This window comes from Crocodylus porosus, unplaced genomic scaffold, assembly GCF_001723895.1.
Source record: "Crocodylus porosus isolate Cpor-Errol unplaced genomic scaffold, CroPor_comp1, whole genome shotgun sequence".
In the NCBI taxonomy this organism is placed as follows: Eukaryota; Metazoa; Chordata; order Crocodylia; family Crocodylidae; genus Crocodylus; species Crocodylus porosus.
The window spans coordinates 154,980,437-155,000,940 of NW_017728906.1; the positions used below are offsets into that span (position 1 = coordinate 154,980,437).

General features: G+C 40.2%; 2 protein-coding genes across 10 annotated transcripts in view; both read right to left on the reverse strand.

Annotated features, from left to right (window-relative positions):
* Window positions 1-8,143, reverse strand: part of NEK5 (NIMA related kinase 5) — a 49,373-nt gene extending 41,230 nt beyond the window's left edge. For 4 of the 5 annotated variants that reach the window (XM_019529989.1, XM_019529991.1, XM_019529992.1 and 1 more), the window contains exons 1-3: window positions 7,673-8,143; window positions 5,725-5,821; window positions 1,977-2,074 (exon numbers count right to left, since the gene is read on the reverse strand). In XM_019529989.1, coding sequence (XP_019385534.1) covers window positions 1,977-2,074; window positions 5,725-5,821; window positions 7,673-7,789 — 312 coding nt within the window. In that variant the 5' untranslated portion in view covers window positions 7,790-8,143. The remainder of the gene's footprint in view (window positions 1-1,976; window positions 2,075-5,724; window positions 5,822-7,672) is intronic. The other variant, XM_019529990.1, reaches the window with a different exon arrangement.
* A 2,031-nt stretch (window positions 8,144-10,174) lies between these two features.
* NEK3 (NIMA related kinase 3) overlaps window positions 10,175-20,504 on the reverse strand; it is a 17,266-nt gene continuing 6,936 nt past the window's right edge. Inside the window, exons 8-16 of one of the 5 annotated variants that reach the window (XM_019529998.1) lie at window positions 18,106-18,160; window positions 16,956-17,156; window positions 16,525-16,618; window positions 15,660-15,694; window positions 14,575-14,668; window positions 13,996-14,139; window positions 12,198-12,332; window positions 11,469-11,595; window positions 10,175-10,555 (exon numbers count right to left, since the gene is read on the reverse strand). In XM_019529998.1, the coding sequence (XP_019385543.1) occupies window positions 10,489-10,555; window positions 11,469-11,595; window positions 12,198-12,332; window positions 13,996-14,139; window positions 14,575-14,668; window positions 15,660-15,694; window positions 16,525-16,618; window positions 16,956-17,156; window positions 18,106-18,160 (952 nt within the window). In that variant the 3' untranslated portion in view covers window positions 10,175-10,488. Of the gene's footprint in view, window positions 10,556-11,468; window positions 11,596-12,197; window positions 12,333-13,995; window positions 14,140-14,574; window positions 14,669-15,659; window positions 15,698-16,524; window positions 16,619-16,955; window positions 17,157-18,105; window positions 18,161-20,504 lie in introns of all 5 variants that reach the window. The other 4 variants (XM_019530001.1, XM_019529997.1, XM_019530000.1 and 1 more) reach the window with 4 other exon arrangements.

Here is a 20,504-nt window from a genome sequence, read left to right on the forward strand (position 1 = left end):
AAACAAAAGTCAAACCTAAAATATACACTGCATATACACAAATCAAGGGGGGGAAGTTTATAGAATTCTGAGTAATTAAAACAATCAGTTTTCCATCGTTTTAACATTTTTAGAAAATAAATGGAAATAAATACGTAATCTTACATTCCTTACTCCAGAAAAAACTTTTACGGACTGCAATGGGAGTTCTGCCTGAGTAACAACTATACAATCAGTCCCTAAGCAGGAAAAGAACATCAGCCTTTTACTTTACACAACTGGAAAAGAACTGTACAGTCCTCTTCACTGATGGAAGCCATAAAAGTACTATACAGCTTTGGAAGTATTTACAGACTTCAGTTTAGATCAGAAATGTGGTTAAATAACAGAATTGTAAAAGGAAACTGCATGGCAACTGCACGCACTATCCCTGACTTAAACAAGGTCTATTAAATCTTCACCCTGGCCCTGATCCAGGAAACAGTTAAGCATGTGCTTGCACTAAGTACAAATCTGTACTTTCTTTGACATGGATTTTTGGCCTTATTTTAGAGACGCAGATCAGCATGTGCTTAAATTAATCTCTATTTAGTAAAGCACATGCTTAATTTTAAGCATATGTTCAAGGGCCACTGACTTTGTGAAGTTTTGTGAGAAGCTGGTGGCCATGAAATTCTGCAACTCAGAAATCTGTCTTCAGGAAAGCAGGCTAGCACCTGCATACATTTAAATTAAGTAGTGGTTAAGCAACAGACAAGGATTTCTCTGAGTAATGTATTTTATTGGACCAACTGCACAGTTGGGACAGAGTTAGACAAGCTTTTGACTACAAGACATTCTTCTTCAGAGGTTAAGGGCTTCTCTGAATAGGACTGATTTTCTGATTGGTCTTTTTATGAACATTACATTCAAACATAAATTTCAAATAAGTAAATGTACAATTGAGAAGAAATGTAATTGATTAACACGCTTCCCTTGCTTGGCTTTGGGATATGTCTCTTGGTTTTGTTCACCCTTTTTCCGTCTCTTTCTTTGACTTCCTTCTGACATTCAAGTTTCTTGTCAGTTTGGTTCTATTTTTATTTTTGCTGTCAGGACTTTTTTACTTTTATTGGTTTGTATTTTTCTGATTTGTGAATTTGTCCTCTATTATAAATTTTACTCTCTTCCTTGTGTCTCTAGTAAGTGTCTGAACCAGAGGGTCATAAAGTCCTATGTTACTAAACCATCAAGTTGCTTCTAACTGTTTCCCATGCAGCAGGTTCCTTCATTTAAATGGGAAAAAAGTTAAGAGATGTATATGGTTGATTTAAATATTAGTTTCAGGATGAACTGAGAATCACCTTTTCAAGCCATTTTAACTTTCATCCATTTTTGTGCAGATACAGTTTTATAAGTGCAACAACAGTTTAGATCATAAAATATCCAAGTTCTCAAATGCATCTGCAAAAACAGAGATCAATGTCCGAATACCTAACACATGTGTTCTGTATTTAAGTCCAAGATGCCAGTATATTAGAGAGTTTCTGTCAATTAAAATAGGGATGTATTTTACTGTCAATTAAAATAGGGATGTATTTTACTGAATTAATCTATGCTGATATAGGCTCTGAAGGCTGCCAGCACCCTGGGATTGTTTTTGTGTGTTGGTTTAATTCACAATCCTGTTTACTTCTCACCTGCCATCTCAAATGCAGCTTCTAATCTAAAAGATCTTTTCTCCAAAACTTAACTGAAAATTAGTAGTATGAAGGCACACAATTTCCAAAGTAGGACAAGAAATAAAAATCAGTGGTCAAAGTACAGTTAATATTTCACTTTTAGGCCATTAATCATTCATTGTTAAGCATCTTCTGTAAAACAATTACAAAGCCGTATCTACATAGACCTTGTGACTGTAACACTTAAAGCAAGTTACTACATATTCCTATTAAGTAGTATTTCATACTATTTATTTTATGGTACAAATCCTTTCCTCTAAAAGTAACCCACTTTACCTGGTCCTCATCAAACAGCACTCCACGCTGCAGATTTATCCTCTTCATTAGATCACCTCCATCACAATATTCCATAATGATATACAGATTGCTCCTTTCTGCAAATAAACATGCTAGTTCTTTATTTTCCCACAATTATTCCATTATTTATAGATTCAGCAACTATTTCTGTTACAGCTAATGCTATTTTGACTAAATTACCTTAGCTTCTGATCCTCTACCTTGCTCAAGATGATCATGCCTATCCATCATAGTGCCAGAATGAATTTTTCCCCTCAGCAATGGTGGAGAAAACATATTGTATCAGTGTCCCCACCATCCTACCATGTCCAGTGTTTCAGAACCAAAGATAAAGGTTATACTGGTTTCAAATAATAAACTATTCTGTCTTTGGGCCCACACAGCCATACCCACAAAACCTTCTCTTTAGAGGGACTCCACTTCCCCTTTAGCATTTTGTTTAAAAAATGTATTCTTGTAGGGTGTTTTAAAAGTGCAAGAGACTGAGCAAGCATTTAAAAAGCTCTGAGAATTCAAAATGCAGGTTGTTGATTCAGGACATCTAAGACAGATGCATTAGTTAAATTAAAAAATGCATGTGCCTCTCTATTAAATGCATATTAGTCACTATATGCATTAAATGCATATTTGTTGCACTTTTTAATGAAAGAAAGCTTCCATTTTAAACATCCAAGTTAATGCTGACGTACAGGCTGCAGACAGTGCTGACAACTGCTGCGTTTTGTAATGCACCCTTCTCTCCATCAGATCATGGACTTCACTGTGGACGTCACTAGCCCATCAGGATATCACCAGTCCAAAATACAGCCCAGTTAAAAATCTGAGATTTTAAATTCCTCTGCATCAGTTTTCTTTTTCAGTCTGTTGTTCTCTTTGGATCTGTGCCTTGCATAATTATTTGAAAAGCTTGGACACAGTCTTCTAAGAACTTGTCAGTTAATTGCGATAATTATCAAGTATTGTCCTTGGCATCTGTAATAGTAAGAGCTTTGTTAATAGCAAGAGTTTTGCATGTTGATTTTATAGTAAGCTTGTGAAGCGGCACGAAGTTTTTCGCTCCATGAGTGTGACTGAGCTATGAACTTAGATAGTAGAATGTTGTAATACAGTAGAATGTAATAAACATTAAGTGTGTTAGATCACAACTTATTTCTAAATTCTTAGCTTGTAATAACTAAATTTTTAGCTCGAGATAACGATGTTTACTCTAGACTATATAAGTTGTACATTCTTAAGTTACGATAAGTTCTTCAGCTCTGGCAAGAGTTCTGACTTGCACGGAGCCTCGGCACAGGCTATCGTATCCCCGGAATCAGGACACTCTGAGGCCAGGGGAACCATACCGGGTGGCGGCTGCCACCTAAAGCTAACATGAAGTAACTGTCTTCTCTGCTCTGTTGTATCACCTGCCTCTGCAAGTCCTTAAATAAAGCTCTGCAAGAGTGAAAACAACCATGAGTACGTCCTTTGTTCAAGCGCAGAAAATCTTCTGAACCCAGTAGTTCATTCTAAGACAGCATCTTGGCACTTGAGATATGAATTTCCCAATTTATTTTAACTTGAGTTTTCCACATGTAATTTTTTTATTGTATTCCTTAATGAATACCTGCTTAGGTATTCATCTCATTATTTTTTTGTGACATGCTCTATAAAACCACAGATTTTATGAAAAAGAGAACAACCATAGTATTATCAAACTGATGAAGAAGTTGTATTTGATAGTAAATTATCTCATGCTTCTGATTCATCAATAAAATATTACTTCGAAAAGAAACACACCACAGATAGTTACCCCTGTCCGGTAATTCTTCTTCTTCATCTACCCACACAAAAATCCTCAGAAGATAACATACTGCCAGCTACATCAATCTGCAATATTTACTCATCTGATTGATTATAAGCAAGGTTCCAGCATCATATGTAAGATTATATATTTATGCATTAAGTACTCTGCAATGGAGGAGCTGGGGTATTAGAGCCATAATGGTCCAAGGGAATATGGAAGAAGCGAGGATTTTTTAGTGATATCTTTTCCTGGACTATCTGTATAACTGGGAGATATGTTTGAGACTTTCAGGCACAAAACACCCTTCTTCAGATGTGCGTGCTTTACATCCAAATGCTCATTTTATATCTTTCCCAATTCATCTAACATCTTTCCGAACAACACAGTTGGGCCCAGGGGTGCAGTGAGCTCCTTCAGCAACCAGGTTAGGTAGAGGAGAGAGGATTCTGCTGAACACTGGAGAGCAGCAGCAAGGGGAGGGGGTAGGAGACAGGTTCTTAACTGTCCCTGCTACCTGCACTCAAGCAGCGGATGCTACTGCTGTGACTGCTGCCCCTGGGGGACAGGCTCGCTGCAGCAGCCCCACTGTGCAGGCTTGTAAGAATTGCCCCTAGTGCTCTATTCCCTCTCCCTTCCCCACCCCACTCAATATGCTACTGGATGCAGGATTGTGACTACCATGGCAAAGACTCCCCAAGGGAGCACCATTCTGCTTTTCCTCTTTCCCCACAGATACTACTGGACGAGGAGTTGTACCTGTCTGGCTCCTCCAGCCAGGCAAAACAGGGCTATTCCTACCAAGGCAAAGATTCCTGGGGTGTGGAGGCAACTCTCATGCCCCCTTAAAGACAGTGTCTGGGGCTAGTGCTCAGTTAACCCTGCTTAGTTGGATTACCGGTTAGTCCAATAAAATATATCACCAAACAAACCTTACTTCTCTGTAGTAGGAAACAGCAGAACAGACAAAGCAAAGCGAAACAGAAACAAGAGGTAACAGACAACAATTAAAAAAACCAAACAAGGGCAAAAACTAAACCATAAGCAAGCAGCAAACATTCCGGGTTTAAAATACAAAACACACACTCAACCTACATGTCGAAGGAAAAGGAAAAAGGGGAACAAGAAAAAGATGTCTGGCACATACATTTTCTGCAGCTTCTTTTTATTGTTTCAGTAGTTCAGTGAGGTTGGCAGCCCCCTACAATGGGACCTGGCTTTGCAATTTGTCAACAAGGCACTACACAGGTTTCCTTTGCTTTATGTGGGTTCTGTATGTGTGAATTTGCTGTTGTGCAATGACTCTTTCATGCCAAAAAAAAATCACTATATGCAAGGTAAAATCACCCTTATGCATTCAGTGTGGTAGAAGCCTGCAGTCAGCTGCTTTCTGCAGTGCGTTGTGAGAGTGACGTGCACCAAAATATAGTATCCCATGTGGATCTGTGACACTCCTCGCTCATTGTCTGCGACACATTTCTGTAGTTGCCATCCCCCTTATCACAGTGCCCTATGTGTACTGTCTACTGTTGGTGAGTACCAAAATTGTCTTGTAAAAGTGGTAGAAATGGGCCTGGGGGTCAGTACAGTTGAAGTCTTGGAATGTAATCCTTATTTGTTACATTGTAAAGTAGGTTCCTTTTATGTGAATTTCAGTTATGTGTTGTTTTCCAGGAACATATGAACAGCATAAAGCAAAGGAAACCTGTATAATATCCGGTGATACACAATTAATACATAATTACTTGATCCAGTCCAGGAAGATATTTTTATATAGTAAACATGTATGGTGTATATTTTTCACTTATCAGCGGTTCTCAGGTAACTCAAGTACTGTAATATTTTAGTCTTATGTAATTTCTAAGGGAATACAGGTTGAGTTTTATCAATATTTCATTTTTAAATACCAAAATCATAAATAAAATACCAAAACGAAAATAAAACCTTGAAGAGAACTGTAGAATGTTACTATGTTTGGGTGCTTCATCTTAGCAAGAAGAATGACTTCCTTCTGAGATGCTTCTTTTTCTTTTGTAGGCATCTAAAGTGAGTTAAAGAGTAAAATGGTAATTTCCTATTACATACTCTCAATATGTAGTGATTGAGATATCAAACAAGCCACCTGAAGAAAAATTAAATACATAGTAATGGATTTAAATGTGTCAAAAGACTATTTAAAGGATATTGCCCAATATTAAACACTGTAACACAGCCAGTAAAAAATACAAGCTCAGTCTAAATAACTGAAAACATATCGGCCCTTTTACTTAAACCACAAGAAATGACATTTTAGCCTCTGATCTGACAAACAGTTAAGCAAGTGTATAAGAAATGTAAATTTACACATTTATATTTCTGTTAGGACAACTTCATGACTCACACAAGTCAAGTTAGAGTAAGCCCTACACACACTTAAGTGTCTGTAAGATCAGGGCTTATGAGACTTACATTCTTGGCATGGTTAACTTCAAAAGAACAAAATATAAGAGAGTCATTTTAATACAAAGTCTTGTAATATTTGGAGATAAATCTCTGCCTCACTGAAGTCATTGGCAAAATTAACACTGGCTTTGGTGGGGACAGGATTTCTAAAATTCAATCACCCAAGGTGTATTTCTTAATGCTCAGAGTCCAAGAATCAAATGATTTCATGAGAATCTCAGATAAAAATTAATTTATAGTCCCAGTGGTTGTTGAAAAATCTTAAAAATGTAACCAACGCATGCAAATTGAGAACAAATAAAAGGAATCTAAATTCTGTTTATGTAAAAAACCTTAATAATTTTAAAGCCAATCTAATATTTTTTGGCATCCAGCTTCTAATTTATGGACACTTAAGGATGGTCAAACTATTTTATTCATTTCAATATCTTGGTAATGTGTTCATCAAAAGTCTATAAAATATTTTATTGTTGTGAGCATACATTAAAATAGAACAGGTTATTTTTCAGTTTGCAAATCCTTCAGTCTTGAGTCTGAAAGTTGTACAAAGATGTTCAGAACTGGTCTATGGAAACTGCATTCTTGTACTGTAACTTTGCCAAGCTTGAGTTATGCACGTAAACATGCTTGAAAAATTACTAAACTAATAGGCAGAAGGTAAGGCTGGGTGGTACCCAGCAACTAACTGGTTCAGAAAAAGCATGAGGTTTCATAAGCAACAATATACTTTGTCAGCTGCTATGATAACATATAGTTAGCTTGCAAAGGTGCCAAACAACTCTACCTTCTGCCTGACTTCAGCCTAATGTGGCTAACCAGCTCTCTTAACTAATAGGCAAACTGAGCAGCTTCTTGAAAAGTAAACTTTCCAAAATACTCTTAGGGTGCATCCAGACAAGCATGGATGTTTGCTTCCCCAGGGACAAGTAGCAGTGGCACATCTTGGGCTGCTGCTACTTCTCCCAGAGCAACACCTATGTCATGCATGCTCTGGCGCACAGCAGGTTACCCCAGGTGGGGCAGGGGAGGCTGGGGCCAGCGACTATCCTCACCTGGGGCCTCAGGGCCTCCAGCTGCAGCAGGAAGCCTGGCCGGTAGCCGGAATGTGGCTCTGACTGATCAGGCTCCAGTTTTGGGTGGTGCACACCATCTCCACATGCACCGCCCTGTTTTTTGGTGTGGGTTTTTTTGACCCCAAGATCTCCCAGAGTCAACATTTCACTTAAAGGAGTAAGTTGCCTACCAGTTATCTTAGCATCAGTGTGTAATTTGGGAGTTACTAAGGAGTAACTGAGGTGCTAAATTCAAGTCCTGGCTTACCTCACAGGAACTTGCTTATTTAGCAACTTGTTATTATAAAAAAGCAGAAAAAAATAACCCAATTCACACTGTAGTTAAATACAGACTTAGAGTATCAAAACCAATAAGTAACAATTATTTTTGTTGTTACCTTTGTTAAACTGATCGCTTTGATAACACACTTCTGGTTATCAACCTTTCCTTTTGCTAAAAATACTTTGCCAAAAGCTCCTTCCCCAATCATTTTAATTATTTCATATTTATCCATGATGCTTTTCTCTTAAAGCAGGGTCTAAAATACAAAAAAAATAAAAATAAAAAATCTCAACATTAGTGTTTTACAGGTAATCACAACTCGGAAAATATCCCAGAAATTTCTCATCTATTGGTGAAGTCAAAGATTTGCAATTACAATCACAGAAGTTGTCATAATCAAGAAATATGGGTTGGTGGAAAATGTATTTAGTTCAACCAGTTGTTCTCAACCTTTTAGGACTCAAGGCACCCTTTGGAAAAATATCAGTTTAATTTTGGCTTGATTTTTGGCTATTCAAAAATGATAAAACAATTCTTCTGTTGCAAAGAACTCACAAAGACCACAACAAGTCAGAATGCTTTTAACACTCTGGATTCCTACTTGAAATCTCTAGATTTATCTTCTGAATCATGCTTGCCTACCCAACAGTGCTAACACCATGGTAGCACCCCTGAAAGCACTATGGTTGAAAAATCAGACTTATACCAATTTATCTCAGACTTCAGACAGTTGAGTCCCCTTCTGGAGAATAAAACCCACTGCATCTCCCCCCTGATACCAGAGACCCAGCACGTGTTGTAAGAGGCTTCCTCAAAATGAGCAAAGGTGGTATCTCAAGACGTGAACTAGGTAAAAACGTAATAATACAACAGGTCCTCTCTTACTACCTCCGAGCAGTGACAGAGTTAACAAAAGTACACTACTGTATACGTTAGGACAGTATACATTAACGACAGAATTAACAACAGCATTTAAAGTATCCCCGCTGTTCTCTGGCAGCAACACCCACTGAAGCAGACAGGGAGGTTCACACCACAACTATGCTTAAGGGTCTCCAGTGTTGCCCACTCACATCCTGAACCCCATGCTAGTGGGAAGGGGCTTCCCCTTCCAAACCCCAGCCCCCACAGTGACTGCAAATCGCAGCTGCCATTGCCAAATACAGTTTTGGGCACTGTGGTTCAGTGGAAAGCTTGAAACCGTAATTCAAGTGCGCCCAGAGGCAAATGACTGGAGCGAGGTGCTTATTCTGTGCCCCCTGCGGGAATTTGAGTGTTCTCAGCTGTAGCAAAAAACAGAACAAGGAGAAATGGTCTCAAGTGGCAGCGAGGGAAGTTTAGGTTAGATACAAGGAAAAACTCTCCCTAGGAAGGAAGTAAAACACTGGAACAGGTTACCCAGAGATGTGGCACAATCTCCATCCTTAGAGGTTTTTAAGACCAGTCTTAGCTGGGACAAGGTAGCTGGGGACAGTCCTGCTCCGAGCAGGAGGCTGGATTAGATGAGCTCCTGAGGTCCCCTCCAACACAAACTGTCTGCAGTTGTGAGGCAGCCCCAGGAGGCTGGATGTGGGATGGACCAGGCTCCCCAGGAGCTGGGCAGAACAGGCTGCCTTTGCTGTGGGCCAGCTCCCTCTTCCCTGACGGGGCCTGGACGCTGGTAGGAGCCTCTGGATGCACCAGGACCAGGGCTAAGGGGTGTGTGCATGTGTGTGAACGCAGGAGGGTATCCATCTTTCTGCGTGGGTCTGTGCCTCTTGCGCCCGTGCAGGCGCTGCAGGGAGCTGCCGCCCCGCCCCCACCCCGCGCCCTTCCCTCCCCGTTGCCACGGAGACGGGACGCGGTAGGCCCGTGCCCCCCGCCCCACCGCGCCGCTCCCCGGCCCCGGCAGCTGGGAGAGGGGATCAGAAGCGGTGCGGAACTGCGGGCGGATACCTGCAGTGCCGGGCGCCGATACAGCTGCGGGAGGCCAGGGCCCGGGGCGGATCCTGGGCCGGCCCCGCCCACCACAACCGTTACAACTGGCTGAGGGCACGCACGCCCTCAGCCAGAGCCAGCTCCTCTCCCTCCAGCACTGCGTCACGCACCCACCCATGGAGCCTAGTCCAGCCCCTCGTCGCACCTGCCCAATTCTGCCCCCACTCTAGCTACCTTAGGGGATGTTGCCACCCTGCTGGCGCTGGGGGCAGGGTACGTTTGTCCCTCCAGCAGTAACTGAAGTGGCCAGGAGGCCAGGCTCCTTCTGGAGCAAACATGCCCGGTCCCACTAAGATGGGGGTCAGGATGCGAGTAGGCAATAGTGGAGACACTTAAGCATAGCCATGGTGTGAACCTCCCCATCTCCTTCAGTAGGTGCTGCTGCCAGAGAACCGGGGGGATATTTTAACGGTGTCATAACGTATACAATAAATGATAGCCAGAGCAGGTACTGCATGCACAGGCAGCCCACGGGGTCTGCAGGTCTAATCCAGGCTGGGGCCATGCCACTCATCCAGCCCATGGGCCAGGCTCACATCACTTGTACCCAACATCTAAACTTGCGTTCAGAAAAAGCCATACCCATCATACCCACGGCACTGCCTTCCCCAGGCCCACAGAGACAGTCTTGGGTTGAGCACATGTTCACAATTCAGATTTCTGAGCAACAAAAGGCTCAGCTTGGTATTTTATTACGCGCACGCCTCTTCCTCTCACTGTATGGAAAACATACACATCACCCTCACTGCTTTGACATCAACCAACTAGAAACCTACAGTGGATTAGATCGGCTTAGCAAGTGCTCCTTAGAGGTTTTTAAGACCCCCAGTTAGACAAAGTTTTGGCTGGGATAATATAGTTGGGAATGGTCCTTCTTTGAACAGGGGTGGGATTAGATGAATTTTTTTTAAGTGTTATCTTCTTCAACTACACAGTAATAAAACAATCTTCCATTCACTGTATTTTGGCCATTTTTTTCAGTTCGGCTACCCAATCTGGCTCTTCCTCCTCTTCAAAGTCCCTAAAAAAAAAAATGGAAATTTTAAAAATCAATCAATTTTCAGAGCTAAAAGACGACAATCAAATGCTGTTTTACTATACATTCTCTTTTACAATTATCCTACAGACTACTGCAAAATATATTTTTGAACAACCCAATTATAAAAGATTCTTCCTTACACCTTTCAGATTAAGGAACTTTCAGTGAGAAGTTTCACTAGGTAGAAAAAAAAAAAGATGAGGAGCATATCCAATTGACTACAAACCTATTTCACATGCTGTTACTCTATGAATTGGTTTGCAGACAAATTATAGCAATACCTACTCGCACAATATTCTCTAAGCAAGACAGGAATATATACACAATAAAAACTGAAGTGGAATGTATTGAGCCCCTGACAAGAAAAACACAAACTTCTGTCCAATGCAGTAGGCATCTGTGTTCAGACTTAGCTGATGCATGCTTGTGCTGAAATAGGCACAATCAGAATAAGGCTGTGGCCATATACCAAAAATACAATGAACAGCTGAGCAACAAGTATATGACAACTCTCTTTCAAAAAGCAGCTATAAAAACAAAATCTTATTGCAAGTCAAATCAGACCCTCAGCAACAAATCCTTTACATCAGCAGGGATCTGCATGTGCGTCAGGATCCATCACTGTTGACTTGACTGGAAGATCAGGACATGGGATGGAAAGTCAGCACATAAACACATTTACCAACAGCAAACAGCAGCTCCTGTATAAACACGGTACTAGAGATTTTATGATTTAACAGAATTTAACTGAATTAGATTCAGGGACTTAAATGCTCTCACACTAAAATTATTTATCACAAAAAGACCAAGAAAAGTTATTTTGGAACAATAAAGTTAAAGAATCAAACAAAACCACAAGAGTCGGATATATTTTTCAAGCTGTGTATGAACATACGTGTCTTCTTCATCAGATCTAGGTTCAAGTCTTTCAGAATCTGTGACAATGGCCTCAAGGTCACCATCTATTTCATCAGATGCTTTGGGTTCATCAGAAAGCGGACCTTTCAGTAAGTCTCCTGAGGCTTTGAAGGCATATTAAAAAGGTAAGAAAAAATTGTTTAGTTTAAGGAATAAAAGGCAAAAAACAGAAAACTAAAGTGTTTCAAAGTCAAAATTAAGTGCCTTCTTCCCAGTTTCCCTCCTACAACTCAAGTTTTAAATGCTACTCCAAATAGTTAGCAGGCTTTTATTACAAGCTATTACATATTTAATTAAATGAACAGGCAAAGCTAGCAAAGCCATTTGAAGGGAGAATGCCATATAGATCAGAATCTTGGACCAGTTTTCTGTGCAAATAATCTGAAGTTTGAGCTAAATAAAAAACAACTCTATTGAAATACATTCTTTTATCTCTTCTTCCTTCAGGAACCTGTGTTTAAGTAAGGGTGTTGTACACATACCCACACATCAAGCTGTTGGTGAAAGCTTTGAGTCTACATACTTGCAGTTTTGTGGCAAAATTACTCACTTGTTTTTAATAATTTAAATGTTAATAATATTTTAAAAATAAAACTTCTGTGATGTTGAAAATAAACTACATAAATGTCATTAAGTTTTAAAACCTGGTAATAATACAGATCTGATGTTGCAAAAAAGTCAGGTTGCCCACAGACTAAGGACCTACCTGCTTTATAGATTGTGTATGTTTTAAATGCTAAGCTAATATCAGCATTCTCAAGAATGTTCATCAAGGTTTGAGGAGTTTCTTTGATCCACTGCTTACGTGGATTATTTTCACTGTATTTTATGACACAACCACCTAGTTAAAAAAAATCACAATCAAATCATTAATAAACTGAAACACGCTATTTACATTAAATAATATTATCCACATGAATTAGAGAGATTCTAATAGAGAAATATGGAAAGTCAGGAGGTTTGAGAATGGAGACACGGATCTTCTTCCCAAGAAACTGTTCTAAAGGATACTGAATTAAGACTGATGATATAGACAATACAGAAGAGTGAGAGTACAAAAAACATCAAATTTTGGATGCTGACAGGGTGTCGGGAGAAGCCATGACCTATCGTGGGGGCCCAGACTCACTGAATGGATATTCTGTACCTCTGTGAATCTCAAGGGCCAATTCTGCAAGAGAAAATTTCGCTCCCATGTCAAAACAACCCAGGGAAAATGTCACAATTCAGAATATGTAGAGTTTCCTTTTCACTACTCTGACATTATTTACCTGAGATTTTTTAGTCTTCTCTGTCTGTTAAAATCTTGATTTCTTAATATAAATATTAATGATAGTTTTCATATTTACATATGTAACATCCCTCATCATGGCATATGCAAGTTTAAATCAAAATATTCTCACAAAAAAGGGCCTTTTCTAAAATGTTCACTCAGCTGAAGTGTTTTTTCCTAAAGAATGTTACTTTGAAGACAAAGGGTGCATCTACACGTGTGCTTTACTGGGGAGCTAATTAAGTACCTCCACAGTAAAGCTTCACTGTCTGCACATATGCCTATATTAACATACGCCTATATTAGGGTGCAGTAGGAGTACTGTCAAGCACAAATATTATCCTACAGCAGAGTAGCTGCATGCACTGAAACACACATGCAGATGACCTGGCCTGGCTGAGGCAAGAAGCTGCTACAGTGCAGGGCTAGCCCCACACTGTAGCACCCTTGTGCCCCAGCCAGCCTCTCTGCAGCATGTTGAGCTGGGACCCTGACCCCCAGTCCCCTTTTTAGCTGGGGCTGCTCCACCCTGGCTCAGTGTGTTGTAGTCCCAAGTGCACATGTAAATGCTGGACCTGTCAGCACTAAACTCTGGCATGAACTGCACTGGAGTTTATTGCTACGTGCTAATTGCACATCTAGATGCACCCAAAGAGCCTGACATGTCCAGAGTTTACACCATTTAAGGCTTTGTCAATTACTCCTGCAAATTAACTGGTAAGTTCAGAAGCTGAAGTACATATGCAATCCACACCCATTAGACTACACTACTCAAACGAGGTACAAGTAGATTTTGCCCAAGCTGAATCTTATAAGTGCCTGTAAGGCTGGCCCAATGTAGAGTATATTAAAACTGATTAGCCTTGCGTAACAGCACCTTAACTGTGGTACGAGTACAAATCACCCAGTCAAACGGAGACAGTGATCATTCCACAACTGCTGTTGATATCAATGCTGCTTTTTTTTTTTTTTTTTTTTTACTTCTGGCTATCTCTAGCTCAGCTGTAACCTGACTGAGATGTTTCTCTCACACATTTTCAGTTTTTCATCACTTACTACATTTAATGCTTAGTGACATGGTGGTTTTCATCATTATTAGGCACCCCTTGCAAACTGGGCATTTTAAAATGATGTAGTTTTGGTTATTTTAAACAAGACCATGAAATAATGCACATAATAGTTGTGTGAAAACATACACAAATAAACTGTAAATACATTTAATTGATCTTACTTTTCTCTTCCTCGGCTGTAAAACTAGAAGAAAGCAAGGAGGCACTTCCTAAGACATTTACCACTGCACTGGGTGCACCTCTTTCCCATTGTCTTCTCTGGAGATGTGGCAAATCAGTATTTCTTGTGAGGACTTCATATTTTTCTGCGTAAACCGCCATGAAAAAGAAATAGGAGTATAACTTGTTCATGTAAATGACTATAGTGAACAAAAAAGTACCTCATCAATATTGAGACTGAACACCACTGATAAATTTGGATCCAAGAAGCTCAAAGTGGATGCAACTCCAATGTGATATCTAATATTTGTTTTTACTGCATCAATTATCAACAGACTGCTTTTTGAAAGTTGCAGGTGAGGTTTTAGGCTCAACTAATCAGTAAAATGATCATATTTTTAAGAAGCTGAATGCAGATGCACTGATGCCTTTTTCTTTGGATACAAAGTATTGTGTATTTTGCATATATATATTAATGATATGTATATGCTGATCTGTACATGTCTATGTATATAGATGTATATACAGCAGAATGCAATAAAGAAGAGAACTCACAAGCCTTGGAATACTGCATACATTACCCTCTTTACTGGAGCCTCTTTCCTTCAGTGTTTTTCCACTCAAAATCTTTGTAGTGTTCTTCAGATCCGAGTGGCTCCACTGATCTTCATTTTGCTTTAAAAGTTTCAAGAACAGTATTAATCATTACCTACATCGTTAGAACAATAATTCATACATGTCTTTTAATTATTTTCATTTTGCTACATTCTGAAAAATTAGACAGTTAACATTTGTAAATTTACAATTGTAACCAACCATACAGTGATATAAACAGGCAATTGCGCTGCATTTATTATATTCATTTCACAGCATATGCCTCTTCATAATAGGCTATCTTGATATCTAACAGAAAGCTTAAGTTTAATGACTTCAGGCAACTTATGCTTTGCACCTTTTTTGCTTTAAAAGGCAGTAACATAACAAAAAAAAAAAAAGGAGTCACTAAGCTTGGAGAAAAACAGGTGCACTAAATAGGAAATTTCCCATATTGACAGCTCTGTTAAGGGAGAAGAAATGCACCCCACTGGCTAGAGGTATCATTTCTACTTTGAAAAATACAGTCACTAGGAATGAAGTGCACACTGCTAAAATTTACTCAGAAGTTGTTTTCAGCCACTTCTGACTTATTTCAATTAAACTACCTTCATGCCAAATCAAGCATGGACATGAATTTTCAATGAGGATCATATCTATGCCAAACTGTTTATGCGATTGTGGGGTCAATTTATATTTAGTTTTGAAGCAAATGAAATATGCATTTCTATCCACTATTCCATACTTCAAAAATAATTAAAGGGATGTTCACCAAGACTAAAGTAAAACTTAGTAAACTAGCCATGGAATATATCAGCCCCCAAGCACTTCTGGCAAGCTACATTGGTGTAAAATTTACATTGTATAGGATAACTTTGCAAGTTTACCTACAGCAGATAGGGTAGTGAAATCTTTATGTAAACATCATTACAATTCACCTGACTGCTGATCTAGTAGGCTATGGCTATTAGCCAATACACTAACTAACTTGCAAAAACAATCTTGTATAGCTTTAAAAAAAACCCACAAAAACAAACAGGAATTGTATGTCTATTTGTATTTGAGTACTTACCCGAGTACTGTTTGCTCCACCACTGCTTCTAGCACCTGCTAAATTAATGGGCAGATTCAAGAATTAAATCCAAATGTTTTACAAACATCTGGTGTAAACTGCTGGTCATGAGGGCCAGCCACTAACATCTCTGAAACAGAAATTCTGAAAGAAAATTCTATGAAAGCTTCTTTCCAGTTCTATCAATATATCTCAGTCCCAATTCAGGACACGTCTGCTCTTCCATTCCCCCAAATCTCTCTTTGAAAGAAAAGCATTGTCAATTGTGCTATGACTAAATCAGAGATTTAAATGATAGGCGAATACTGACGGGGAAGAAAAATATCACAGTATATGAACCAACTTCTTTCACAGTAAAAGGCTGGTAAACTAACTAGCCTTCCCAAAACCAAAATGTCTCACCCCTGAAGAAAAAATATGCAGCTGCTTTGTGAATTCAGAAGTCAGGATCTGAAGCCAATGGGACAATTCAAGTGCTCAAAGTTATGAACTAGCAAAAAGGACTTGATTTAATTCCGATCTCAGAAGAGAGTAATACTATCACCATTGGAGATAGAAAGGAGAGTACCACTTGCAAATAAAATAAGTGATTCTTACTTTGTACTAAAGAATATTTGATATATTGGTTCTCTTTATGGTAAAGAGTAAAATTGTAGCCTCCAGAATCAAAACACCTACTCAGCTCTACAAACTGAAACTAAGTAGCTCACTAATGCCTTTAAAATGCCATATTTACAAGTTTTTATTTTGATTCAACAGTATAATGTGAACATCATCTTTAATATTAGGATTTAGAATAATGCATTTCAGAGTCACTTTTGATAGATTTTTTAAAAGTATTTAAAATCTTTTTTTGAAAAATTACCTTTTGTATCTCCTCTATCCCTTTTGTGCCTCTTTGGTTCCTTTAATATTTGTTGAATCCCAGCTGTCACCTGAAAATTGGATGCAGATTCAATCCACTACGCATATTTTGCATATTACTCAAGGTTTATGTTAAAATAAATTAACAAACAGAAATAAATTCATCTTATAATTAACAAAATAAAATAAAATTCCTAAAATAAATGAACAGGAAGAATGATTTATTTTTTATTACAAATACATCCTCAAAATTCACCTTTCTGAGAATTTTGTATTTTTAACACTCTTTGATTACGGTCCGATACAATAGTACTGGCATCATTTTTCAATAACATAATGACATGGCAATACAGATATCTGAATTAGCTTCTAGAATCTAGGACCTATTTTTAAATTCTGCTAATTGGTGATAAAATAAAAAGTATACTATACCTCTGCTGGCAAACAAGTTTCAATGAACTTGGCTAAGCAGCCTCTTGCAAGAATAGTACTGGCCGAAGGACGGTTCTTGGGATTTCTCTTAAACATCTGTTTTATTAAATAATGAAGTTCGTAGGAGTAATGAGATGGAAGTGGATTGTAGGATCCTTTACATATCTTAAGGATGAGATGTTTCCAGCTATTGGCTTGAAACTACATTTAGAAAAAAAATGAATTTTAAAGTCTTGACAACTTGAGGGAAAGGGAGGATTACAAGTTGATTTAACACAAGAACAATATTAATATATATTACTACCTCTAGTAATTATCTACTTCAGCTTGAATTAGCTAATTTAAACAGCATAAGTGAGGTTTCCTAAGTGTATAACAATGGAATGTAACAATCCTCTTTTGGGTTTTGCAAAATAAATAGCACTCAATAATATTTTTAAAAGACCTGATTATGGCAATTGTTAAAAGAAAAATAAAACTTGGTTGCAAAATCCTCCTCTCCCAAGAGAGTAGATGCTGACAGAGATTTGAAAAGTACTGATCCAATACTTGGAAGCTGCTTGAGAAAGATCCCCTAATCCAGCATTAGAAAGAGTCACTTTCCCATGCAGATGTGAAATCTACTAGTACCCACTAATGACGAGGAAACAGTAGGGACAAAGTTTCCTATTGTCTCCAAGGGTTCTTCCTAACCTATTTCAGAGAAGCAGCAAGCCAAGAAACTAAAATCTGCTAATCAGTAAACATATGACTAAAACCTATTTCACCTTTACATTTTAAGTAGCATGCATGCGTAACTGCAATTTCTTTTTCTTATGCACAGTTTGGAATCTATTTGCTGCCTTCTGGTTATGCAGACACCCAGGTAGAACAGAAGCAAGCCAGGCACATGAATAACACTAGATAAATTCCAAAACTTCACAGAAAAAGCAAGATGTGGGATGGAATAGGGACAATGTGTGTGGCCAGGAAGAGGAGAGCACTGAAATGACCCAAGCCCCCAATGGCTTTTCTGCAGTTTGCATTTAATTTTAATTGGAAAAAGGATAGTTCCTACTCCATTAGGAAGTTATGGAGAATTCAGTACTTGGAAGTTAGTACAAACACAACAAAATTAGAAAAGCTTGACAGGGAAAAAACCCCCACTTACTGGATGTTTAAGAGTACAAAGCTCATATAGAACACATCCCAGAGACCAGATGTCACTGCAAAAATACACAAACACGTCAAAACAAGAAATGTTTCAAAGATTTCAGTTCAATTAATTATGCATGTGTTCAGCTATATGAAGGAAATAAAATAAATGTAAGATAAAAATGGACAAAGAATTATAGACTATATGATATTACGCTACATATTCAGCTTCTTCAGTGAGGAAACTAAAGATTCTTGCTTATCTTTAGAGACCTACCTAAATCGTAATGGAAGTGTACTGCACAGCAGCCCCTTTGATCTTGCTCTTTTTGTCATGTGTGCCTCCCCTGCAGCTGCTGATTGGTTGGGTGGCCCTGGTCACCTCGCTGTTTGCTGCCGACTGCCCAAAAGGCAAAAACTGCAGTTTTTAAGCACTTCACGGTTTTTGCCTCCTGACGCTGATTGGCTGAGGGGCCCCAGCAGCCCTGCTGCTCGTTGCTGATCAGCCCAGAGGCAAAAATCGCAGCATATGTAAAATCATGGTTTTGCCCTTGAGGCCAATCAGCCAGCGGTAAGGCCACTGGGGCCCCTCTGCCAATTGTGTGCGTGCATGCATGTGGTACATGGCGAGAAGATAAAGATTAAGGGAGCTGCTACCACGCACTCCTGCTGTGATTTAGGTAGGTCCTACTTATCTTATCTGACCCTGGTCTGGAAGACAACTTAAGAAACTCAACCACAAGGGTGGGCAATTATTTTGGCTGGAGTACCACTTAAGTTTTGGTGAGCTGTTGAGGGCTGCATGGGTAGCCCCGCCCCTGGACAGTTGCCCTGCCCCTTGGTCACCATACTGGGACCAGAAATCGTGCTCCCTAACCCCTGACCTTTGTCACCAGAAGTCCCTCCCCTTGACCCCTGGAAGTACTCTGGGGGGGAGGGGGGAGGAGTGCCATCTTGGAACCATAAAACCAAACAAACATCACACACTAAAAGTCAAACACATACTCTAACATATTTTAATTTTATTACAAAAAATATTTGTCGTGATTTGTGTTTGTGTATTATATATAGAGGGGACTGCATAATAACTCAAAAATAAAAGTCTTTCTCTGGTATATTGTGTGCGGGGTGCGGTTGAGGGTGAGGGTATGTGTATGGCAGGGTGTGGGGAGTGTGGGGGGGGATGTGAAGGAGGGTGGGGGTGTGTGGCAACCCCCACACACTCCCCCACAATGGTGAACAGCCCCCCTGTGGCAGCAGCAGCAGGCAGGAGTGCTTGGGGCTCATGGCTTAAGTTAAGTCACTGTATTTTAAGTTGACCTAGTACATGTATACACACCCAATGAGGCTAAGCTAGGGGGAGGTTAAAAAAACAAACAAACAAATAAGAGTTTGCAATTGGGAAAAGACAAAAAACCCTCATGATTTTGAGACCTGACTTATGATTTTTGATCTTTCAGAACTGGCAAAAATACACTTTAAATTACTGAACACACACACAACCTAGGCCTTTTCATTTAAAAACTAAGATCAACCCTTCCAATATCAGCCACCCAACCAACCTATAGCACTAGAGGTGCACCAGTACATTGGTCCACATTGTATTGGCACTAATAAAAGGAAAATTGACAATACTGGCAATCAGCTTTCTTTTGTCTGATGTGGTTGAAAACGACGACCGATAAATGCTGCGTGCATGGGCACAGCCTCAGCAGCATGGAGAGCAGCTTCCAGTTGGTAAGTCTGTTATGGGGAAGGGGCATGCGGGGGGGGAGGGCAGGGCATAGAGGACCCCCGCGGTGAGCAACTGAGTGGAGCTGGGAGTCTTGGGTAGGTGCAGGCATTGCCCAGCTGGAGCAGGGCAGAGTGTGGAATGGAGCCAAGTGGAGGAGGAAGGCGGGGCTCCCACCGCTGTATACACCCCCTGGGAGAGGCACGGAGGACATGTGCCCCCTGATCTGTGTGAGGCGAGGGCGGAGCCAGGGGTGGGGCCAGGCTGGGGCTGCACTTGGGGCAGGCAGCAGCAGTGCTGGAAGGGGTGTGGGGGGGATATGGCAAATTCTGGAGTGGTTGTAGCCATACATAGCCATAGCCACTGCTGCCCACCTTGAGTGCAGCCCCAGCCCAGTCCCACCTCACTGGGAAGAGCCCAGTGCTGCCCCCAACCCCAGCACACAGTGGCAGTCCACCCTTGCCCCATGCACAGATCGGGAGGCACACGCCCCCCATGTCTCCCTTAGTGGGTGTATGCAGCAGCAGGAGACACCGCCTGCCCCATCTCACTCCACGCCCCACTAGACGAACTGCTCAGGGCAGTGCCCATGCACTGCCCTGCCCCAGCTGAGCAGCACCTCCACCTGCCCCAGCCCCAGCCCCACTCCCTTCCACCCCACAGGGTAGGGTTGCCAACCCTCC